The 26,808-nt window shown below is 44.2% G+C and overlaps 1 protein-coding gene across 1 annotated transcript in view; it reads right to left on the reverse strand.

Annotated features, from left to right (window-relative positions):
- EFCAB6 (EF-hand calcium binding domain 6) overlaps positions 1-26,808 on the reverse strand; it is a 182,817-nt gene that overhangs the window by 74,525 nt on the left and 81,484 nt on the right. The window contains exons 11-16 of the mRNA XM_075343359.1: positions 22,033-22,153; positions 18,004-18,174; positions 11,932-12,003; positions 5,457-5,617; positions 4,273-4,443; positions 2,386-2,557 (exon numbers count right to left, since the gene is read on the reverse strand). Of these exons, the coding sequence (XP_075199474.1) occupies positions 2,386-2,557; positions 4,273-4,443; positions 5,457-5,617; positions 11,932-12,003; positions 18,004-18,174; positions 22,033-22,153 (868 nt within the window). The remainder of the gene's footprint in view (positions 1-2,385; positions 2,558-4,272; positions 4,444-5,456; positions 5,618-11,931; positions 12,004-18,003; positions 18,175-22,032; positions 22,154-26,808) is intronic.

Consider the following 26,808-nt stretch of genomic DNA (forward strand, 5'->3'; position numbering starts at 1 on the left):
TTCCTGGAACTGAGGACACACTTTTCTTTCCTTGCTGTCTTTTGGAAAAACTTGACTGCTATAGGAGGTCCCACCAAAGTCTACTTGACCATCCATCACCATCTAAGGGTCACTGATGGGGAGGGAACGTCAGTGAAAACTTCATACAGTCATATGAAAAAGTTTTGGCACCCCTATTAATGTTACCCTTTTTTCTTTATAACAATTTGGGTTTTTGCCATTTCCGTTTCATATATCTAATAACTGATGGACTGAGTAATATTTCTGGATTGAAATGAGGTTTATTGTACTAACAGAAAATGTGCAATCCGCATTTAAACAAAATTTGACCGGTGCAAAAGTATGGGCACCTCAACATAAAAGTGACGTTAATATTTTGTAGATCCTCCTTTTGCAAAAATAACAGCCTCTAGTCGCTTCCTGTAGCTGTTAATGAGTTCCTGGATCCTGGATGAAGGTAGATTTGACCATTCCTGTTTACAAAACAATTCCAGTTCAGTTAAGTTTGATGGTCGCCGAGCATGGACAGCCGCTTCACATCATCCCACAGATGTTCAATGATATTCAGGTCTGGGGACTGGGATGGCCATTCCAGAACATTGTAATTGTTCCTCTGCATGAATGCCTGAGTAGATTTGGAGCAGTGTTTTGGATCATTGTCTTGCTGAAATATCCATCCCCTGCGTAGCTTCAACTTCGTCACTGATTCTTGCACATTATTGTCAAGAATCTGCTGATACTGAGTTGAATCCATGCGACCCTCAACTTTAACAAGATTCCTGGTGCCGGCATTGGCCACACAGCCCCAAAGCATGATGGAACCTCCACCAAATTTCACTGTGGGTAGCAAGTGCTTTTCTTGGAATGTCGTGTTTTTTTGCCTCCATGCATAACGCCTTTTTGTGTGACCAAACAATCTTTGTTTCATCAGTCCACAGAACCTTCTTCCAAAATGTAACTGGCTTGTCCAAATGTGCTTTTGCATACCTCAGGTGACTGTTTGTGGCGTGCTTTCAGAAACTGCTTCTTTCACATCACTCTCCCATACAGCTTCTCCTTGTGCAATGTGCGCTGTATTGTTCACCGATGCACATTGACACCATCTACAGCAAGATGATGCTGCAGGTCTTTGGAGGTGGTCTGTGGATTGTCCTTGACTGTTCACCATTCTTCTTCTCTGCCTTTCTGATATTTTTCTTGGCCTGCCACTTCTGGGCTTAACAATAACTGTACCTGTGTTCTTCCATTTCCTTACTATGTTCCTCACAGTGGAAACCGACAGTTTAAATCTCTGAGACAATTTTTTGTATCCTTCTCCTGAACAACTATGCTGAATAATCTTTGTTTTCAGATAATTTGAGAGTTGTTTTGAGGAGCCCATGATGCCACTCTTCATAGGAGATTCAAATAGGAGAACAACTTGCAAGTGGCCACCTTAAATACCTTTTCTCATGATTGGATACACCTGCCTATGAAGTTCAAAGCTCAATGAAGTTACAAAACCAATTTAGTGCTTTAGTAAGTCAGTAAAAAGTAGTTAGGAGTGTTCAAATTATGAAATTGATAAGGGTGCCCATACTTTTGCACCGGTCAAATTTTGTTTAAATGCGGATTGCACATTTTCTGTTAGTACAATAAACCTCATTTCAATCCAGAAATATTACTCAGTCCATCAGTTATTAGATATATGAAACTGAAATAGCTGTTGCAGAAACCCAAATTGCTATAAAGAAAAAAGGTTAACATTAATAGGGGTGCCCAAACTTTTTCATATGACTGTAAATAGTGCCAACTGAGTGTCCACCATAGTGCCAGAAGTGTACCTTCCTTGCTGTTATTTGGAAACCTTGACTGCCCCAGGAGGTCCCACCAAAGTCTACTTGTCCATCCATCACCATCTAAGGCCCACTGTGGGTCACAGGAGTGGAGGGAACCTCAGTGTCACCAGAGTGTCCACAATAGTTGGATCAACCACTCACCTACCTCTGGTGCCACTTTCCTGCAGCTCCCCTCTGCATCGGCCACCCACTTGAGCCTTCTCATTATGTCGATCCGTTTACTGTCCCCAAAGTTCATCTCCTTTTTTTCTGAGGCGTTTGGCATAGCTTATATCAGCAAAATGTGCCCTATAAATAATGCTACAGATAGAGTACCTCCAAAAACAATACCGCAAGCAGAGGGCATCCATAAAAATGATCCCCTCATCCACGCTTCTATTGCTCCATAGCCGGAAAAATTTACGGTAAGTGAAAACTAGGAGACACCTGACAGGAAGCTTTTATTTGTTGTCGCATTTCAGAAAAACATAGGACTTCAGTAAACTCGTAGAATTTTATTCACCGGCTTCAGGGCTACCAATACACCGGGGTACAAGGCCAGGCTTACCTGTCTAAAATCTTTTTTGGTGACTTTTCCATTTGGTTGTTTATTGCAGGAAAGAAAACTTTCCTTTACGGAAAACTCATGTTTGGTGACGCAGTCCTTCAACTTGTCGATCACCTCATCCACAGTAATCTTCCTGATCAGGTTGCTGGCCTGATGATCAATTTCCTTCATCCTTGTAATAAAGTGAAATATTTGTCGGTAAGTTTTGACCATGACATGTATAGAACTAATAAACTAAGCAAAATATGATTGAGGAGGAATTGCAGCCAAAAAGGTCATAGGCAGACCCACGTATAAAGCTACAAAATGGAGATGGTGGGTGATCCGCCTGTGCTGCCGTGAAGAGATGAATCAGGAAGGTCCAAATATTTGATTTATTCAACGCGTTTCAGAGACAGGCTCCTTCATCAGGATATATTTCCTGATGAAGGATCCTGTCTTCGAAACGCATTGAATAAATCACATATTGGGACCTTTCCGATTCATCACTTCATGGCCCGCGCTGCCGTGAAGAGATGAATTGGAAAGCGATTAAAATGGACATGGTGCGTGAACCGCCCATGCTGCCGTGAAGACATGACTCAGGAAGCGATTAAAATGGAGATGGTGGGTGAACTGCCTGTGCTGTCGTGAAGAAATGAATCAGGAAGGTCCCAATATGTGATTTATTCAATGCGCTTCGGGGACAGGCTCCTTCATCAGGATATATATTTCCTGATGAAGGATCTTGTCTTCGAAACGCGTTGAATAAATCACATATTGGGATCTTCCCGATTCATCTCTTCACGGCCCGCTCTGCTGTGAAGAGATGAATCGGGAAGTGATTAAAATAGAGATGGTACATAAACTCCCCGCGCTGCCGTGAAGAGAGGAATCGGGAAGCAATTAAAATGGAGATGGTGGGTGAACCGTCCATGCTGCCGTGAAGAGATGAATCAGGAAGGTCCCAATATGTGATTCATTCAATGCATTTTGGAGACAGGCTCCTTTATTAGGAACATTTTTCTGATAACGGAGCCTGTCTCCGAAACGCGTTGAATAAATCACATATTGGGATATTCCAGATTCATCTCTTCACAGCTCGCGCTGTCGTGAAGAGATGAATCAGGAAGCAATTACAATGAGATGGTGCGTGAACCGCCTGCGCTGCCATGAAAAGATGACTTGGAAAGTGATTAAAATGGAGATCGTGCATGAACCGCCCACGCTGCCATGAAGAGATAAATTGAGATGCGATTAAAATGGAGATGGTGCATGAACCGGCCGCGCTGCCGTGAAGAAATAAATCAGGACGGTCCCAATGTAATATATTCAACGCGTTTCGGAGACAGGCTCCTTTATCAGAAAAAAATTCCTGTTGAAGGAGCCTATTTCTGAAACGCGTTGAATAAATCACATATTGGGACCTCCCCAATTCATCTCTTCACGACAGTGCGGGCGGTTCATCCATCATCTCCATTTTACAGTCTTGGATAATGTCAGTGATCTGACCTTTCTGAACTTAATCAGTGTGATCTTGTGGATTGTTTTCACCACCTTTCTTCTCTTTTATCCACTTCTACTCTCTACTTTAATGCTGAGGCTGCTGTAATCACAGGACTTGCCTAATTTACTTCTATAGACAGCTTGAAATCCTCGCTTTCAGCAAGATATTCTAGTTATTTTATCAATCTAGTTATCTATCTCTCTCTCTCTATTTATATATCTATCTATCCCTGTATCTATCTCTCAGCAGGGAGAGAGTAAAGGGCTTCGGTGAAACCGTAATATTGTGCCATAGAGACAAATGATTGAGTAGCTTCATGGCGCCTACAAGAATAGAATATAGGGAATCATGATTGCACTTTATTTTAGGTATTAGGACATGACCCCCTTGGTGTAAGTTACCTGTCGGAATGATCAAACTGCCTTAATTCTTCTTGGTACTGGTTTCTCTCAAAAATGTCAGTGCTTACGCCATTGGTGTCACCAGCGCAAGAGAGACACACTCCCAAGTCGTGCAGAAACTGCATGATCGGCACGCCATCAAAAGAGCCGTAATCGTATTGATCAAAAATCCTAGAAAGTACAAAAGGAATAAAAAATTGGAAAACTGAATGTAATATCAACAAACCAGAGACAGCAGATTCGGGAACCCAGCAGTGGTGAAGCTATATGTCTGAACTGTCAATCAAGTAGAAGAACACGCCCACCCACCAACCAGGAAGTCGGCAGAATGGGCAGCAGAAGATCATCTCTGGAGTAACCTTTTAGACAAGAAACTCCTTTAGTGAGGTGGATTGGCTGATGAAAATGTCAGGGAAAAGTTGCATTGGCAACTTTGGCACCAAATCAGGCAAATTTTGTGACTTGTGCAGCTTTGAACAATAAGTCCTCACAAGTATTTACTAAAGCTGACATGTCAGGAGAGATGGTAGTCACGTCAGATGCTAAAATCCTCAGTTGTGTACCCAAAGTCATGATTGTGACTTAAAGGAGGTTCTCCGAGAATGAAATGAAGTGGGATCTCTAGTATAATTCACACTGTAGCCCGTCCTAGACATCTGTCAGTACAAGCTGCAGACTGAAGATATAAAGCTCCCGAGACCTGTGTGTATCAACTGACAAAAGCTGCATCACACATACCTCAGTCAGTCAACTGACAAGAGCTGTATCATATATACCTCAGTCAGACTCTCATATAATAATAATAAATATATGTGTTTCTCACTAATCACAACGGGCATCCAGGTTCCTTCTCCTCAATATTCTCAATATACCCAAACAACATGGGTTGAAATATTTCTACACAGATGAAAGCCGGCGACTGACTGATGTATGTGATATAGCTCTTGTAAGTTGAAACACAGGTCTCGGGAGAATTAAATCAGGGACGCCCTTTTATCTAAATCTCCAAGAACCCCTTTAACCCAGTTTATGTCGATTATAGACCGCCATGTCAGCCATAGCTGTGGGCCTCCTGACCTAAAGTCAATAGGATGTTTGGGTCAAGAGACTCAGGGCTGGTCTGAACATTCTCGGATTTGAGAAGCCGGCCTTCATCATACTATATATATTAGTCTTCATCATACATCTGACAGTGATCATCTGATGCCGAAGGACAATATGACTGAAGGATTCTTTTCAACTGCTCCCTGCTGATCATTCCAGATCCTTTGGTGTCACATGACTGGATCGCTTGGTAGAAGTCCTTCAAGTGTGTAGTGATCTTGTCTCGGAGAATGTCTTCCACCTGTAATCAGAAAATGTACAACAGACACTTCTTACAATTAATTTACTGTTAAAGGATTTTCTTACAATCCATTCTTTTACCCATATCTTTATGAGAGGGGAAAAAAACAATGATTTCTAGGGCCCCAAATATCTGAACCCTATGTGATCCATAGAACTATGCTCTGCAGCCCCTTATTAACAGGAACAAAATTGTGCGTGCTCGACCTCGGCTCCATTCATTGCGTATAGGACTTTCAATTACAGTGCTCGACTATTGCCATGAGCATGAATGAAGAAGAATGGAACATGTGCACCTCTCCTCCATTGAAGCCTCAATTTCGGGGCTTTACAGCCCTGATCTCGGAATCACTATGGTGGTCAGATTCAGGGGCGGAACAATAGTGACTGCAACCGGGCCCGGGGCAGCAGGGGGCCCGCTGGCCCCAGCCCAAACATCGTGGTGCAGAGACCCATCGGGTCCCTGCACTGTGATACACGCTGCCATCCCCATGACTGAGGCGGCGCACGACAATGACGTCATGCATTGCCATAGCACGGATGTCGATGAAAGCTGCCGTCTATAGAGGAGGATGTAATGCTATGTGGTAGCCGGAGAGGGTGAGTATATTCTATATCAGGATGGGGAGAGTAAATAATAGGAGGGGCCCAGGAGAGAACATATATACCAGGAGGGGGACAGTATATAGTAGGAGGGGCTCAGGAGAGGAACATATATAACAGGAGGGGGACAGTATATAGTAGGAGGGGCTCAGGAGAGGAACATATATATCAGGAGGGGGACAATATATAGTAGGAGAGGCTCTGGAGAGGAACATATACCAGGAGGGGGACAGTATATACCTACCAGGAGGGGCCCTGGTGGCGGACCGTATATACCAGGAGGGGGACAGTACATACCAGGACCGGGGGCAGTATATAGTAGGAGAGGCCCAGAAGAGGAACATATATTCCATGAGGAAGACAGTATATAACAGGAGGGGCCCAGGAGAGGAACATATATACCAGGAGGGGGACAGTATATAGTAGGAGGGGCTCAGGAGAAGAATATACCAGAAGGGGGACAGTATATACCTACCAGGAGGGGCCCTGGAGGCGGACAGAATATACCAGGAGGGGGACAGTACATATCAGGATCGGGGGCAGTATATAGTAGTAGGGGCCCAGAAGAGGAACATATATTCCATGAGGAAGACAGTATATAACAGGAGGGGCCCAGGAAAGGACCATATTTACCAGGATGGGACAGTATATACCAGCAGGGGCCCAGAAGGCAGACAGTATATACCAGGAGGGGGACAGAATATAATAGGAGGGGCCCAGGAGAGGAACATATATGCCACAAGGGGGCAGTATATGGCAGGAGGAGCCCAGGAGAGAACCATATATACCAGGAGGGGCCCAGGAGAGAACCATATATACCAGGAGGAGCCCAGGAGAGAACCATATATACCAGGAGGGGCCCAGGAGGCAGACAGTATATACCAGGATAGGGGACATACCAGGATGGGGGAGGTCCAAAAAATCCTAAAAAATAATATGTCCGTTTAACATTTTACAATAGATGATGGGACGAGAGGCTTTTTTATACTAATTAATAAGAACATGCTGCCAGAGCCAAGATAAGCAGCTTTCACACTGAAGATTATAAAAGGCAAACAACAATGTAGACAGCTGAAAAAGCATTGTGTGAATTGGTACCTAGCTAAAAAAAAACCCCAAACTTTAAAAAATATAAACTGCTATTGTATATCACACTGCGCTGAAACTTCACAGGTTTCATCCCTGTAAATGAAGTGGCATCGATATCCTGAACTACAAAGTGTTAATTGTTGACAAGCAAATTAGAAAAAAAGGGTTTATATGGAAAATGGTGTTACAATCTAGCTGTAATTTTTAACAACGTCGCAGCGCGGTTTACTACCAAGGCAGCCAGACGAAAATCAAGCAATTAAATAAGAATTAATTTAATCAGCCAGCCGGTCCCGACTTCTACATTCACGAAGTATCCGAATTGTGTTTTGGAAAATGCATAAAATTCAGTAAAATCTGTATTTATTTCCGTGTATTCGATGTCTGACATTACAGAGGAGAGGATGGACTGCAGCGTCTCACTGAGGATTATGCCGCATTATTTTTTATTGTATATTATAGTATTTTATATATATATTATATATATATATATATATATATATATTATATTCTCTATCTAATATATAAAGCTGAGTATGTATGTATGTGTGTGTATATATGTGTGTATGTATGTGCGTGTGTGTGTGTATGTATGTGTGTGTATGTATGTGCGTGTGTGTGTGTATGTATGTGTGTGTATGTATGTGTGTGTATATATGTGTGTATGTATGTGCGTGTATGTATGTGTGCGTATGTATGTGTGCGTGTGTGTGTATATATATATATATATATATATTATATATATATATATATATATATATATATATAATTGCCTTATTCTGTCTGTCTGTCTGTCTGTCTGTCTGTCTGTCTGTCTGTCTGTCTGTCTGTCTGTCTGTCTGTCTGTCTGTCTGTCTGTCTTGCTCCAAAATTGTGTCCTTACGGTGACACAAAGCTGATTGGCCGCTGGACTCGCCATGGCCCCGCTCCCCCGCACGGATTGGCCGCTCGCCCAGGCTGCGCCCCCACACGGATTGGCCGGCCGCTCGCCCAGGCTCCGCCCCCCCCCCCCACAGATTGGCCTCTCGCCCCGACACCCTGCAGGCATTGGCAACTCGGCCACGCCCCGCCCCCCTCACGCAATGCACGCTAGCTCTGGCACCACCCCCCCTCCCGCATTCCCCGAACCGACACTGTCACGGAGCCACGACTACCAGGTGAGTACTGTACCCCTGGGAGCCCACATCAGCGTACGCCGCCAAACCAGCCGACACATACCCTCGCATTGCTGGGGCTGGCCGGCGTATGCTGGTGTGGGCTCCCGTGCGAGCGGGGGACGGGGATACGCTGGTAACCATGGTAGCATAGTTACCAGCGCATCAAGGTCCTGCAGCGGCGGAACATACACGCACCCACACACACACATCAGATCACACTCACTCTCACACACACCTCACACACACACATCACATCGCATCCACACACTCACAACATCCTGGGATATCGCTTGCTTCTCGGCGGCGATACTGTGCTGTGAGCTTCCAGGACCTGCCGGAGGATCACATGGCCAGAAGCATGTGGTATCTCCGGATGTTGTGAGTGTGAGCGCGTATGTGCAATATCGTCAATGTGTGTGTGCGTGAGTGTATGCGATCGGGTGTGTGTGAGTGTATGCGATCGGGTGTGTGTGAGTGTATGCGATCGGGTGTGTGTGAGTGTATGCGATCGGGTGTGTGTGAGTGTATGCGATCGGGTGTGTGTGGGTGTATGCGATCGGATCTGTGAGTGTCGGCAGAGGAGCACGGCGTGCTGGAGGAGGCTGGGAGGAGAGAGGCTGATCCTGGGGAAGGCTGGGATGGGGAGGCTGAGAGAAGAGAGGCTGATGCTGGGGGAGGCTGAGGCTGGGTTGGCTGTGAGGAGAGAGGCTGATGCTGGGATGAGAGAGGCTGATGCTGGGATGAGAGAGGCTGATGCTGGGGACAGAGAGGCTGATGCTGGGGACAGAGAGGCTGATGCTGGGGACAGAGAGGCTGATGCTGCGAGGAGAGAGGCTAATGCTGCGAGGAGAGAGGCTAATGCTGCGGGTAGAGAGGCTGATGCTGGTGCAGCATGGGGGATGGAGCACGATGGGGGGTGCGCAGCATGGGGGATGGAGCACGTTTGGGAGTGCGCAGCATGGCACATGGAGCACGTTTGGGAGTGCGCAGCATGGCGGATGGACCACGTTTGGGAGTGCGCAGCATGGCGGATGGAGCACGTTTGGGAGTGCGCAGCATGGCGGATGGAGCACGTTTGGGAGTGCGCAGCATGGCGGATGGACCACGTTTGGGAGTGCGCAGCATGGCGGATGGAGCACGTTTGGCAGTGCGCAGCATGGCGGATGGAGCACGTTTGGCAGTGCGCAGCATGGCGGATGGAGCACGTTTGGGAGTGCGCAGCATGGGGGATGCAGCACGATGGGGAGTGCGGAGTATGGCGGATGGAGCACGTTTGGGAGTGCGCAGCATGGCGGATGGAGCACGTTTGGGAGTGCGCAGCATGGCGGATGGAGCACGTTTGGGAGTGCGCAGCATGGCGGATGGAGCACGATGGGGGGTGCGCAGCATAGGGGATGGAGCACGATGGGGAGTGCGGAGTATGGCGGATGGAGCACGTTTGGGAGTGCGCAGCATGGCGGATGGAGCACGTTTGGAGTGCGCAGCATGGGGGATGGAGCACGATGGGGGGTGCGCAGCATAGGGGATGGAGCACGATGGGGAGTGCGCTGCATGGGGGATGGAGCACGATGGGGAGTGCGCTGCATGGGGGATGGAGCACGATGGGAAGTGCACACCTCCCCCCAACACACACACACACACACACGCGCGCGCACTGCACAACACACCATACTGGGAACCACAAACAACTGCCCTACACAGACACCCACACACAGACAACGCTGCACACACAAATATACGCACATACCGCACAACACACACATTGCACAAAACATACCTCCCCCCAAAACACACCACACACACACACAAACCGCGCAACACACACACACAACGCTACAGACACACAGCGCTCCACAAACAACGCAACACACATACAACACCGCTCTCACCCCCCGTCACACCCAGACAACACCCAGAACATGTACAGCGCCTACACAAACACTTGGCAACTACACACAACAACATCTATATCTATATCTATATTGCTATATCTATATCTATATATATATATATATATATATATATATATATATATATAACAAAAATCATACATGAACTACACAATACGTAAATTCTAGAATACCCGATGCGTAGAATCGGGCCACCGTCTAGTATATATATATATATATATATATATATATTATATATATATATATATAATGTATGCGTGTGTGTGTGTATGTCCGCTAAAGCAATCCGCACCGTCGCATTTACAATCACGAAATTTTGCACAGACGCCTCATGTGACCCAGGGAACGTCAGACTATGTTTTGATGGGAAAATTAAATCCTGCGCTTTACAGTTATTCTCCAAGAACTGCCTCCATTAAAGTCAATGGAGCTGCGAACTATTAGGTTTTTAAATAGCAGCTGTGACTAGTTGCTATAGGAACGAAATAACTTGTTAGTATAAGAAGCTTATGTGTGAGGTTATAAGAGGTCGGTGGGGAGACGGATAGAGAGAGAGTGACAGAGAGACAGAGAGACAGAGAGACAGACAGACGGGGAACGAGACGGGGAACGAGACGGGGAACGAGACGGGGAACGAGACGGGGAACGAGACAGACGGGGGAACGAGACAGACGGGGGAACGAGACAGACGGGGGAACGAGACAGACGGGGGAACGAGACAGACGGGGGAACGAGACAGACGGGGGAACGAGACAGACGGGGGAACGAGACAGACGGGGGAACGAGACAGACGGGGGAACGAGACAGACGGGGGAACGAGACAGACGGGGGAACGAGACAGACGGGGGAACGAGACAGACGGGGGAACGAGACAGACGGGGGAACGAGACAGACGGGGGAACGAGACAGACGGGGGAACGAGACAGACGGGGGAACGAGACAGACGGGGGAACGAGACAGACGGGGGAACGAGACAGACGGGGGAACGAGACAGACGGGGGAACGAGACAGACGGGGGAACGAGACAGACGGGGGAACGAGACAGACGGGGGAACGAGACAGACGGGGGAACGAGACAGACGGGGGAACGAGACAGACGGGGGAACGAGACAGACGGGGGAACGAGACAGACGGGGGAACGAGACAGACCGTGGAACGAGACAGACCGTGGAACGAGACAGACCGTGGAACGAGACAGACCGTGGAACGAGACAGACCGTGGAACGAGACAGACCGTGGAACGAGACAGACCGTGGAACGAGACAGACCGTGGAACGAGACAGACCGTGGAAAGAGACAGACCGTGGAAAGAGACAGACCGTGGAAAGAGACAGACCGTGGAAAGAGACAGATAGAGACAGACAGACGCAGAGATAGACAGAGAGACTGATACAGACAGACAAAGACTGGGAGAGAGATAGAAAGACAGTTACTATCCCGGGCAACGCTGGTTACTGCAGCTAGTATATAATATTATTATTACTATACAATCTTAAGAGTGTATATTCTAAAAAAAGGAGTACAGATTTTAGGATTCGTGGACTCTATACACTTACTGTATCCACAGCCAGCGCCACCGGAGTCTCCTTTGCAGGCTGACGAGCGTTATTTAACCATTTGTGACCTGTCTGATTAAAATAAATAAAATAAATAAATAAAAATGAAATATTAAACGCAGGCACAATGTTTTCTGTGTACATTTTTGCATTATATATTAATATTATTAAAATAGTAAATGCACCATGGGAATGGTTAAATCACATAATTAGAGTGAAGAGGTAGTACAGCATTAACCATACAGCATGTAGGTACAGATAGTACTGCCTCCTAGTCTCTTCTGGTGCTCATAGGCACGAATAACCCTGAATCAGCCTAGACCTTTACATGACATAGGCACAGCTAGCATAGCATTCCTACAGTATGTCTTCCCAAATACAATATAGGCACAGATAGTACTGCCTTCCATTCTCTTCAAAGATTTATGTATTTCTATTCCTATATATAATTAAGGCAAAAATAGTACTTCCTTCTTGTCTCTTTCTATGTATGAGGTAGGCATAGATGGTACTGCCTTCCAGTTTCCTTCTATATAGGATATAGGCACAGATGAAACTGCCTTCCAATATCTTTCTATATATGATGTAGGCATAGATAATCCTGCTTTCCTGCAGTTTTCTATATATGAGGTAGGCACAGATGGTACTGCCTTCCTGTAGCTTTCTATACAGTGCCTACAAGTAGTATTCAACCCCCTGCAGATTTAGCAGGTTTGATAAGATGCAAATAAGTTAGAGCCTGCAAACTTCAAACAAGAGCAGGATTTATTAACAGATGCATAAATCTTACAAACCAACAAGTTATGTTGCTCAGTTAAATTTTAATAAATTTTCAACATAAAAGTGTGGGTCAATTATTATTCAACCCCTAGGTTTAATATTTTGTGGAATAACCCTTGTTTGCAATTACAGCTAATAATCGTCTTTTATAAGACCTGATCAGGCCGGCACAGGTCTCTGGAGTTATCTTGGCCCACTCCTCCATGCAGATCTTCTCCAAGTTATCTAGGTTCTTTGGGTGTCTCATGTGGACTTTAATCTTGAGCTCCTTCCACAAGTTTTCAATTGGGTTTAGGTCAGGAGACTGACTAGGCCACTGCAACACCTTGATTTTTTCCCTCTTGAACCAGGCCTTGGTTTTCTTGGCTGTGTGCTTTGGGTCGTTGTCTTGTTGGAAGATGAAATGACGACCCATCTTAAGATCCTTGATGGAGGAGCGGAGGTTCTTGGCCAAAATCTCCAGGTAGGCCGTGCTATCCATCTTCCCATGGATGCGGACCAGATGGCCAGGCCCCTTGGCTGAGAAACAGCCCCACAGCATGATGCTGCCACCACCATGCTTGACTGTAGGGATGGTATTCTTGGGGTCGTATGCAGTGCCATCCAGTCTCCAAACGTCACGTGTGTGGTTGGCACCAAAGATCTCGATCTTGGTCTCATCAGACCAGAGAACCTTGAACCAGTCTGTCTCAGAGTCCTCCAAGTCATCATGAGCAAACTGTAGACGAGCCTTGACATGACGCTTTGAAAGTAAAGGTACCTTACGGGCTCGTCTGGAACGGAGACCATTGCGGTGGAGTACGTTACTTATGGTATTGACTGAAACCAATGTCCCCACTGCCATGAGATCTTCCCGGAGCTCCTTCCTTGTTGTCCTTGGGTTAGCCTTGACTCTTCGGACAAGCCTGGCCTCGGCACGGGTGGAAACTTTCAAAGGCTGTCCAGGCCGTGGAAGGCTAACAGTAGTTCCATAAGCCTTCCACTTCTGGATGATGCTCCCAACAGTGGAGACAGGTAGGCCCAACTCCTTGGAAAGGGTTTTGTACCCCTTGCCAGCCTTGTGACCCTCCACGATCTTGTCTCTCATGGCCTTGGAATGCTCCTTTGTCTTTCCCATGTTGACCAAGTATGAGTGCTGTTCACAAGTTTGGGGAGTGTCTTAATTAGTCATAAAAGGCTGGAAAAAGAGATAATTAATCCAAACATGTGAAGCTCATTGTTCTTTGTGCCTGAAATACTTCTTAATACTTTAGGGGAACCAAACAGAATTCTTGTGGTTTGAGGGGTTGAATAATAAATGACCCTCTGAATAAACTTTTCACAATTTAAAAAAAAAATAAAAAAAGAAATAACATTCTTTTTTGCTGCAGTGCATTTCACACTTCCAGGCTGATCTACAGTCCAAATGTCACAATGCCAAGTTAATTCCGAATGTGTAAACCTGCTAAATCTGTAGGGGGTTGAATACTACTTGTAGGCACTGTATATGATGTAGGCATAGATAATACTGCTTTCCTGCAGTTTTCTATATATGAGGTAGGCACAGATGGTACTGCCTTCCTGTAGCTTTCTATATATGATGTAGGCATATATAATACTGCTTTCCTGCAGTTTTCTATATATGAGGTAGGCACATATGGTACTGCCTTCCTGTAGCTTTCTATATATGATGTAGGCATAGATTATACTGCTTTTCTGTAGTTTTCTATATATGAGGTAGGCACACATGGTACTGTCTTCCGGTCTCTTTCTATACATGATGAAGGCACAGATGGTACTATCTTCCAGTCAATTTCCATATATGATCTAGACACATATGGTACTGCTTTCCTGTCTCTTTCTATATATGATGTAAGCACATATGGTACTGCTTTCCTGTCTCTTTCTATATATGATGTAGGCAAAGATGGTACTGCCTTCTAGTCTCTTTCTATATATGATGTAGGCACAGATGGTACTGCCTTCCTGTAGCTTTCTATATATGATGTAGGCACAGATTATATTGTTTTCCTGTCTCTTTCTATATATGATGTAGGCCCAGATGGTAAAGCCTTCCAGTCTATTTCTATATATGATGTAGGCACATATGGTACTGCCTTCCTGTAGCTTTCTATATATGATGTAGGCACATATGGTACTGCCTTCCTGTAGCTTTCTATATATGATGTAGGCACATATGGTACTGCCTTCCTGTAGCTTTCTATATATGATGTAGGCACAGATGATACTGGTTTCCTGTCTCTTTCTATGTATAATGTAGGCAAAGATGGAACTGCCTTCCAGTCTTTTTCTATATATGATGTAGACACAGTTGGTATGGCCTTCCTGTCTCTTTCTATATATGATGTAGGCACAGATGGTACTGCCTTCCTGTCTCTTTCTATATATGATCTGGGTCCAGATAATACTGGCTTACTATTCTTCTAATAAAAGATTTAGGTCCAGAGAATACTGCCTCCCTGTCTTTTGATAGATAATTAAGGCCCAAAAGTTACTGCTTTCACTATAGATATGGTTTGGGCACAGACAGTACTGCTTCCCTGTCTCTTCCAGATGATGATGCCTTTGTGTATTTTTATATTTAGTACTTCTTTCCTGTCTTTTCTATTATATGATTTAGGAACAGATAGTACTGCCTTATTGACTATCTAAAAATGATTAAGGCACAATTTTTTTCCCTGTAAATTATGTAGTCAAGTAAGATTTAAGTATTTCTAGTCCTATATATAATTCAGGCACAAAATGGTACTGCTTTCCTGGCTCTTTCTATAAAAGATTTCAGCACAGATAGTACTTCCTCCCTGTTTTTCCTATATATTATGTAGACAGATGGTACTGTCTTCCTGTCTCTTTCTATAAACACTTTAAGCACAAATGGTACTGCCTCCCTCATAGGCATATATAAGGCTGCTAAATCATGGTCAGGAGACCTGAAGATCGGTGAACATTGCATATAGAACTTGTGTAGTGGACCTGTCACACCAAACAGATTATTCCCTGTCTCTTTCTATACATAATTTAAGCACAGATGTTACTGCCTTCCTGTCTCTTTCTATACATAAGTTAAGTACAGATGTTACTGCATTCCTGTCTCATTCTATATATAATTTAAGCACAGATTGTACTGCCTTCCTGTCTTATTGTATATATAATTTAAGCACAGATTGTACTGCCTTCCTGTCTTATTGTATATATAATTTAAGCACAGATTGTACTGCCTTCCTATGTCTTTCTATATATAATTTAAGGACAGATGGTACTACCTTTGTGTCTCATTCTATATTGGATGTAGTCTGAACATTGCATGTAGAACGTGAGAAGTGGACCTGTCACACCAAATAAATTATAGATTATTCCCTGTCTCTTTTTATATATAATTTATTTGGTGTGGCAGGTCCACTTCTCAAGTTCTACATGCAATGTTCAGACTATATCCAATATAGAATGAGACACAAAGACAGTACCATCTGTCCTTAAATTATATATAGAAAGAGACAGGAAGGCAGTACACTCTGTGCTTAAATTATATATAGAATGAGATAGGAAAGCAATAGAATCAATAGAATCTGTACTTAGATTATTCCCTGTCTCTTTTTATAGGAGTACAGATTTTATTGCTTTCCGGTCTCATTCTATATATAATTTAAGGATAGAGTGTACTGCCTTCCTGTCTCAGTTTTAATATATAGAATTCAAGCATAGATTGTACTGCCTTCCTGTCTCTTTCTATATATAATTTAAGCACAGATTGTACTGCCTCCCTGTCTCATTCTATATATAATTTAAGCACAGATTGTATTGCTTTCCGGTCTCATTCTATATATAATTTAAGTACAGATTGTACTGCCTTCCTGTCTATTTCTATACATAATTTATGCACAGATGGTACTGCCTTTGTGACTCATTTTATATTGGATGTAGTCTGAACATTGCATGTAGAACTTGAGAAGTGGACCTGTCACATTAAATAGATTATTCCCTGTCTCTTTTTATATATAATTTAAGCATATTCCCTGTCTTTTTATATATAATTTAAGCAAAGATTGTATGGCTTTCCTGTCCCATTCTATATATAATTTAAGGACAGATTGTACTGCCTTCTTTGTCTAATTCTATATATAATTTAAGCACAGATTGTACTGCCTTCTTTGTCTCATTCTATATATAATTTAAGCACAGATTGTATTGCCTTCCTGTCTTTTTCTACATATAATTTAAGCACAGATTGTACTGCCTTCCTGTCTCATTTTATATATAATTTAAGCACAGATTGTACTTCCTCCATATTTCATTCTATATATAATTTAAACATAGATTGTACTGCCTTCCTGTCTCATTCTACATATAATAAAAGCACAGATAGTACTGCCTTCCTGTCACATTCTACATATAATTTAAGCACAGATGCTATTGCCTTTTTGTGTCTCATTCTATATTGGATGAGATCACATGGTAGGGTCTCCTAGTCTCTTTCAATGAATTAGGTACATATATTACTACCTTCCAGTCTTTTCTAATATGTTTAGGCACAGATACTGCCTTCTTCTATGTAGGATTTAGGCATAGATTGTACTTCCTTCCAGTCTCTATAAATGATTTATACAAAAGGTAATACTGCGATAGCTCCTCAGATAAATTATGCCACTACTTTTTTTCTGTCAGACCCATAAGACTTTGACAGAAAAAAAACCCTCTTTATGCCCATGGAGGTCGATGGGTGCCATATGCTCACCATTTTATATTTGCACATATAAACCTTCTAATGATTTTGCTACATTATAAGTAATGTTGATATTTAGCATTTGGCACCCGCATATAGATGGATATTCCTATAATTTCCAGAGTCTAGTTACGGTTTTGTCCATTGGCAGGCGGTGTAATGAAAACCTTCTCATTAGCAACGTTTCGGTTGTCCATAACTGATATTCCTCTGCAAGCTTTTCTATTATTTTTTGGCTTCAGAGTCTTCCTAACGTATTTGCTAAACTATCAGGAAAATGATCGCTCCGGCGCATTCCAAATATGTAATCAGCGATAATCATTTGCACCGCTCCCACCTCCAGCCGTAGACGGCAATCATCATCCCCGTACAGAACTTTCCGCCACCGCTCTCTATAGTGTTAATGTATCATGCTCATTAGGCTGGTGCCGTACAAGCGAGCGGCTCCGGCATTCATCCTCTCGCATCGTTATGTGAGCGCGGCTAAATCTCAGAGCGGGAAGAACGAGCCAGAAACGGAGAAAAAAAATAAAAAATAAAAAAACAGCTTTCAGCTGCTAATGGGCACGTACAACAGATTCCTTCTCCTCAAACAGGTCCAGGAAGTGGTGGTAGCTGATGAATCCGGTGTGCTCCGGGTCAAGGATGATCATTAGCTCCTTGAACTGCTCGTCTGTGATTCGGAACATCATGCTGTCCACAATGCGGCGCAGCTCCTTTCTGCTGATTTTCCCATCGCGCCCCTTAGAACACACGGAAAAACAAAACAACATTAAATCTTGACCTATTCCGCTGGCAGCGCAATTATGGCCTAAAAGTGGAAGACTTATGGAAATGGAACTTTCCGCATGTCCATGGTGCTCAATTTGAGAGGGCTTAAAGAGGACCTACCACCAGGATTTTCCTATATAACCTAAAGCCAGTGCTATACTGGTGCTATCATGCTGATTCTATACATGCCTTTAGTTGTGAGATCAGATGTATAGTTTCTAAAATATAGGCAAGTAAAGTTTGTGAAATGCACTGTTATTTGATTGATAGGTGCAACGGAATATCTAATAGGTGGGTCGGGTTTTGCTAGTTATTCCCGCCCTTGTCTGACTGCTTGTCCTTCCTCCCCCCTGTTTCTGTTATTACCGGGGGAAGGGAGAAAGGACCGGGGGAAGGGAGAAAGGACCGGGGGGAAGGGAGAAAGGACCGGGGGGAAGGGAGAAAGGACCGGGGGGAAGGGAGAAAGGACCGGGGGGAAGGGAGAAAGGACCGGGGGGAAGGGAGAAAGGACCGGGGGGAAGGGAGAAAGGACCGGGGGGAAGGGAGAAAGGACCGGGGGGAAGGGAGAAAGGACCGGGGGGAAGGGAGAAAGGACCGGGGGGAAGGGAGAAAGGACCGGGGGGAAGGGAGAAAGGACCGGGGGGAAGGGAGAAAGGACCGGGGGGAAGGGAGAAAGGACCGGGGGGAAGGGAGAAAGGACCGGGGGGAAGGGAGAAAGGACCGGGGGGAAGGGAGAAAGGACCGGAGAAAAAGGAAAGGACCGGGGAAACAGGAAGGTCCGGGTTAAGGAAGGAAGGACCGGGTGAAGGAAGGAAGGACCGGGTGAAGGAAGGAAGGACCGGGTGAAGGAAGGAAGGACCGGGTGAAGGAAGGAAGGACCGGGTGAAGGAAGGAAGGACCGGGTGAAGGAAGGAAGGACCGGGTGAAGGAAGGAAGGACCGGGTGAAGGAAGGAAGGATCGGGTGAAGGAAGGAAGGATCGGGTGAAGGAAGGAAGGATCGGGTGAAGGAAGGAAGGATCGGGTGAAGGAAGGAAGGATCGGGTGAAGGAAGGAAGGATCGGGTGAAGGAAGGAAGGATCGGGTGAAGAAAGGAAGGATCGGGTGAAGAAAGGAAGGATCGGGTGAAGAAAGGAAGGATCGGGTGAAGGAAGGAAGGATCGGGTGAAGGAAGGAAGGATCGGGTGAAGGAAGGAAGGATCGGGTGAAGGAAGGAAGGATCGGGTGAAGGAAGGAAGGATCGGGTGAAGAAAGGAAGGACCGGGTGAAGAAAGGAAGGACCGGGTGAAGAAAGGAAGGACCGGGTGAAGAAAGGAAGGACCGGGTGAAGAAAGGAAGGACCGGGTGAAGAAAGGAAGGACCGGGTGAAGAAAGGAAGGACCGAGGGAATGGAAGGACCGGGGGAATGGAAGGACCGGGGGAATGGAAGGACCGGGGGAATGGAAGGACCGGGGGAATGGAAGGACAGGGGGAAGGAAGGACAGGCAGGTAGACAGGGGCGGGAATAACTAGCAAAACCCAACCCACCTATTAGATATTCTATAGCACCTATCAATCAAATAACAGTGCATTGCACAAACTTTACTTGCCTATATTTCAGAAACTATACATCCGATCTCACCACTAAAGGTATGTATAGAATCAGCATGATAGCGGCAGCATAGCACTGGCTTTAGGTTATATATGAAAATCCTGGTGGTTGGTCCTCTTTAAAGGGACTGTCTATAATTGGAAAAACATGGCTCCTTTCTGCCAGAAACAGTGTTCGTAGTGTTTGCGTAGTGTTGTAGATCGATTGCAAGTCCACACACAACTTATAGGTAGGTGTGGAGCTGTCTCTGAGAGAAAGCAGCCATGTTTTTCTAATTATGGACAATCCCCTTTAAATTGTAAGAACTTGATATTGCCTTTGTAAATAACATTCCTTTAGATGGGATGCTATCAGAATTCACTTCTACTTGTACCACAGAAGGGACAAAATGGGCAGAATGCTCAATTTTTTTCCACCCTCCAAAATATGGTGATGACTGGTCCATGATATTGAAAGAACTCCTTGCCAAGATTAAAAATGTATCTTAAAGTATCTTTGTTGGTCCCAGTATAAAATAAAGTGGCCAATCCAGAGATTGGTGCAACCACGGAAAGGTCTACATAGGATATGATCACTTTTCTGAAAACTATTGAAAGCCTATGGAGTCCAGTGAGTGTGGCAGGGTGTGTACACTTTATGGCAGCTGTGATGAATTAGTCATAACGGACAGAGAAGAGTTAATAGACATAAACACAGCACAGCCTCTCATCCAGAAACAATTTACAGGTGAAATTGTTCTTCACTGAATACAGATGTTCTCATTACTGAGATAGGAGATGACAGTTGGTGCTTGTAAGATTCTATGGAGAGGGAGGAGCTAGAGGCCGACACAGACATTACTGAGATAGGAGAGGACAGTTGGTGCTTATAAGATTCTATGGAGGAGGGAGGAGCTAGAGACACACAGACATTACTGATATAGGAGATGACAGTTGGTGCTTATAAGATTCTATGGAGGAGCTAGAGACACACAGACATTACTGACATAGATGACAGTTGGTGCTTATGAGGTCTATGGAGAGGGGAGGAGCTAGAGACCGACACAGGCATTACTGAGATAGGAGATGACAGTTGGTGCTTATAATATTCTATGGAGAGGGGAGGAGCTAGAGGCCGACACAGACAATACTGAGATAGGAGACGACAGTTGGTGCTTATGAGGTCTATGGAGAGGGAGGAGCTAGAGGCCGACAGACAATACTGAGATAGGAGAGGACAGTTGGTGCTTATGAGGTCTATGGAGAGGGAGGAGCTAGAGGCCGACAGACAATACTGAGATAGGAGAGGACAGTTGGTGCTTATGAGGTCTATGGAGAGGGGAGGCGCTAGGGGCTGACACAGACATTACTGAGTTAGGAGATGATAGTTGGTGGTCCTCAAGTCATATGGAGAACTAGTAGCGTAGTAGAATGTCTGTCTGTCTCTAGATCCTCCATTCTTCATAGATTATAAGCACCCACTGTCATCTCACTAAGGGAAGAATCCATCTTCAATGGATACAGATTTTTCCTCATGAATTAAGACTGAATAATCAGTCCAAAGTGTTTTACTCTAACTCCTCCCTCCTCCATAGAATTTTATAAGCACCAACTGTCATCTCAGGAATGGAAGAATCCATGAATTAAGAATGAACAAATCAGTCCAGGAAGAGATTTCTCTAATAAGATATATAACAAAGTTTCTTATTTTCATGTGTATTATTGATTTATGAAATAAAAATTAGAATGAGGGTTACACTTTAAGACATTTTCAGAGGTTCCCCGATGTTAATACGTTTAAAGGGGTTGTCTACTAATTTTTTATTGGTGGCCTATCCTTAAGATAAGTCATCAATATCTGATTGATTGGGGTGCGACACCCAACACCACCACCCATCAGTTCTCGGTTTTGCCAGGACACAGAGGTTTCATCATTTCTATAGTGGTTATGTAGTGCAGATCCTGGCCATATTTAAGTGAATAATACCCGGCCAAGGCCACTATTGTTTTGAAGAAGCTATTGTTTTCCAGCAGAATCTGAGACTATACAGCTACAGTCAGTAACATCTGAATGGTGCTGGTGTCGGGAGACTTATGGAAGCATGGGTCCATGGTGATGGATGACGAAATGGACAATAGGACCTAATAGACCTCCTAAACCTAAGGGCGACCATCAAAGAATTACAACCCTGGTCCCATCAACTTTACCCTAAAGCCGTATTGCCAATACCATAGGGTGAAGCCTCTGATTATACCTACTTACCTCATCGAGTACCAGGAAGGCCTGCTTCAAGGAGGGATACGCCTCTTGGAAGTGCTGGTGAAGCTTCTGTAGGATGTGGTCATTTGAGACATGCAGGTCTTTGGTGTTTACAGAATTGACCCTAAAATGTAAAATTGAGTGTGTAACCAATGGTAAAACCCAGTCCGGTTACTGCAGATCGGCAATTACAGACTGGATTAGATCATTAAATCTGATTCTACAAAAAGCCTATGAAGATCCTAAAGATCCTAAACTTCCATCTGAAGTCTTCCTATTTGATATTATCTCGGGGCTTACACTAGGTCCATTAAGTTTCTGAAAACCGAAGAAACTAAAATTCCTTATAAGAATAGAAACATAATTAAAAAAAACAAGTAATATTCACATTTAAAGGGAATCTGTCAGGTGATTTTCTAGTACAATACTAATGTTACCTTTAAATATGGCCTAAGGAGACCTTTCAGGATCAGTAAGTTTCATTGCTCTATGTTATCCTGTTATTTTTAGGGCATTTATGAGATCTGTAGTATTTACTCTAAATTATATTATTATAATAATTATTATTAATAATAATAATTAATTAGTAATTACTCTAAATGGTGATTCTACAGGTCAGTACGAGTGTGGTGATACCAAACTTGTATAGATTCTTTTTTTCCATTTTTGTCTGTCACGTGTGGAGAGATGTAAGCTCCTGAGACGCCGCCGCCTTGTACATATATGTGACATTGTGCTAAAGGGTTAAAGCTAATCTATCAAAATACTAAATTACTTATGCCATATGGTAAATGTCAAATATAACTGTATATCAAAACTGACGGTTTTCGGTCACCACGACTCCCATAAAAAAAAATTAAGGAAAAAAGTGACCAAAACATCCTCTGTGCCCTTAAATCATTCCAATAAAAACTTCACTAAGCAAAAAATAGTCTTTCCATGAATGTAAAAATAAAAAATTACAGGTTTCAGAAAATGATGTTACCGCTTCAAAATTTATTTATTTTTTACAAAAAGAACTGATTTTATTAAAACCACTAACATGTTAAAAAGTTTGGTATTGCTATAAATCGTACTGACCTAAGGGATCATGTTAGTGGGCCAATTTTGAATAAAATAAAAAAAAATAAAAAACAATGGGGAATTGCTTTTATCTCACAGTGTAACCCCACTTGGAATATTTTCCAATAAATTATATGGTAAAGTGAATAATGTGATTCAAAACGCGTCGGAAAAAAATAATATATATATATATATATATATATATATATATATATATATATATATATATATATATAAAATTTCATCTTGAAAAGAGAGAAATTATAATAATACTGTAATAAAGAATGAAACAATATACAGTATTCACACACACACATTTCTCTCGCTCTCATAATATATATATATATATTACAGGGTGGCCCAAAAGTAGGTGGACAGTATGTGTAATAGGGTTATGAATGGGGGAGATTTATCAAACATGATGTAAAGTGAAACTGACTCAGTTGCCCTTAGCAACCAATCAGATTCCACCTTTCATTTACCAAAGAGTCTGTGAAGAATGAAAAGTGGAATCTGATTGGTTGCTAAGGGCAAATGAGTCAGTTTCACTTTACACCATGTTTGATAACCCTAATACACATACTGTCCACCTACTTTTGGACTACCCTGCATATATATATATATATATATATATATATATATATATATATAATATATATATATATATATATATATACATATATATATATACATACACACACACACACACATACATACATACATACATACACATATACACACATACATACACACACACACACTAGAAGGTGGCCCGATTCTAACGCATCGGGTATTCTAGAATTTATTGTGTAGTTAATGTATAATTTTTGTTATATATATATATATCTATATATACAGTTAGGTCCAGAAATATTTGGACAGTGACACAATTTTCGCGAGTTGGGCTCTGCATGCCACCACATTGGATTTGAAATGAAACCTCTACAACAGAATTCAAGTGCAGATTGTAACGTTTAATTTGAAGGTTTGAACAAAAATATCTGATAGAAATTGTAGGAATTGTACACATTTCTTTACAAACACTCCACATTTTAGGAGGTCAAAAGTAATTGGACAAATAAACCAAACCCAAACAAAATATTTTTATTTTCAATATTTTGTTGCGAATCCTTTGGAGGCAATCACTGCCTTAAGTCTGGAACCCATGGACATCACCAAACGCTGGGTTTCCTCCTTCTTAATGCTTTGCCAGGCCTTTACAGCCGCAGCCTTCAGGTCTTGCTTGTTTGTGGGTCTTTCCGTCTTAAGTCTGGATTTGAGCAAGTGAAATGCATGCTCAATTCGGTTAAGATCTGGTGATTGACTTGGCCATTGCAGAATGTTCCACTTTTTTGCACTCATGAACTCCTGGGTAGCTTTGGCTGTATGCTTGGGGTCATTGTCCATCTGTACTATGAAGCGCCATCCGATCAACTTTGCGGCATTTGGCTGAATCTGGGCTGAAAGTATATCCCTGTACACTTCAGAATTCATCCGGCTACTCTTGTCTGCTGTTATGTCATCAATAAACACAAGTGACCCAGTGCCATTGAAAGCCATGCATGCCCATGCCATCACGTTGCCTCCACCATGTTTTACAGAGGATGTGGTGTGCCTTGGATCATGTGCCGTTCCCTTTCTTCTCCAAACTTTTTTCTTCCCATCATTCTGGTACAGGTTGATCTTTGTCTCATCTGTCCATAGAATACTTTTCCAGAACTGAGCTGGCTTCATGAGGTGTTTTTCAGCAAATTTAACTCTGGCCTGTCTATTTTTGGAATTGATGAATGGTTTGCATCTAGATGTGAACCCTTTGTATTTACTTTCATGGAGTCTTCTCTTTACTGTTGACTTAGAGACAGATACACCTACTTCACTGAGAGTGTTCTGGACTTCAGTTGATGTTGTGAACGGGTTCTTCTTCACCAAAGAAAGTATGCGGCGATCATCCACCACTGTTGTCATCCGTGGACGCCCAGGCCTTTTTGAGTTCCCAAGCTCACCAGTCAATTCCTTTTTTCTCAGAATGTACCCGACTGTTGATTTTGCTACTCCAAGCATGTCTGCTATCTCTCTGATGGATTTTTTCTTTTTTTTCAGCCTCAGGATGTTCTGCTTCACCTCAATTGAGAGTTCCTTAGACCGCATGTTGTCTGGTCACAGCAACAGCTTCCAAATGCAAAACCACACACCTGTAATCAACCCCAGACCTTTTAACTACTTCATTGATTACAGGTTAACGAGGGAGACGCCTTCAGAGTTAATTGCAGCCCTTAGAGTCCCTTGTCCAATTACTTTTGGTCCCTTTAAAAAGAGGAGGCTATGCATTACAGAGCTATGATTCCTAAACCCTTTCTCCGATTTGGATGTGAAAACTCTCATATTGCAGCTGGGAGTGTGCACTTTCAGCCCATATTATATATATAATTGTATTTCTGAACATGTTTTTGTAAACAGCTAAAATAACAAAACTTGTGTCACTGTCCAAATATTTCTGGACCTAACTGTATACGGTAATTGCCTTATTCTGTCTGTCTGTCTGTCTGTCTGTCTATCTGTCTGTCTGTCATGCTCCAAAATTGTGTCCTTACGGTGACACAAAGCTGATTGGCCGCTGGGCTCGCCATAGCCCCGCCCCCCCACACGGATTGGCCGCTCGCCCAGGCTGCGCCCCCACACGGATTGGCCAGCCGCTCGCCCAGGCTCCGCCCCCCCCACAGATTGGCCTCTCGCCCCGGCACCCTGCAGGCATTGGCAATTCGGCCACGCCACGCCCCGCCCCCCTCACGCAATGCACGCTAGCTCTGGCCCCGCCCCCCCCCTCCCTCCGCGCATTCCCCGAACTGACACGGCTGTCACGGAGGTGAGTACTGTACTCCCCCCCCCCCCTCCCCCCGCGCATTCCCCGAACTGACACGGCTGTCACGGAGGTGAGTACTGTACTCCCCCCCCCTACCCCCGGCCCCCGCTCGCACGGGAGTGGTGTGGATACGTTGGTAACCATGCTCGCATGGTTACAAGCGCATCAAGGTCCTGCTGCGACGGAAGATCCACACGCACACACATAACAGCACACACACAAACATACACACACATCAGATCACACTCACTCCCACACACACCTCACACACACCTCACACACACCTCACATCGCATCCACACACTCACAGCATCCGGCGATATCGCTTGCTTCTCGGCCTCGATACTGTGCTGTTGTGACCTTCCAGGACCTGACGGAGGATCACATGGCCAGAGGCATGTGGTATCTCCGGATGTTGTGAGTCTGAGCGCGTATGTGCGATATCGTCAGTGTCTGTGTGTGTGAGTGGATGCGATCGGGTGTGTGTGAGTGGATGCGATCGGGTGTGTGTGAGTGGATGCGATCGGGTGTGTGTGAGTGGATGCGATCGGGTGTGTGTGAGTGGATGCGATCGGGTGTGTGTGAGTGGATGCGATCGGGTGTGTGAGTGTCGGCAGAGGAGCACGGCGTGCTGGAGGAGGCTGGGAGCAGAGAGGCTGATCATGGGGAAGGCTGGGAGGGGGAGGCTGATGCTGGGGGAGACTGGGAGGGGAAGGCTGATGCTGAAGGAGGCTGGGAGGGGGAGGCTGGGAGGAAGGAGGCTGGGAAGAGAGAGGCTGATCCTGGGGAAGGCTGGGAAGGGGAGGCTGATGCTGAGGGAGGCTGGAAGGAGAGAGGCTGATGCTGGGGGAGGCTGA

The sequence above is a fragment of the Anomaloglossus baeobatrachus genome, chromosome 4, assembly GCF_048569485.1.
Source record: "Anomaloglossus baeobatrachus isolate aAnoBae1 chromosome 4, aAnoBae1.hap1, whole genome shotgun sequence".
NCBI lineage: Eukaryota > Metazoa > Chordata > Amphibia > Anura > Aromobatidae > Anomaloglossus > Anomaloglossus baeobatrachus.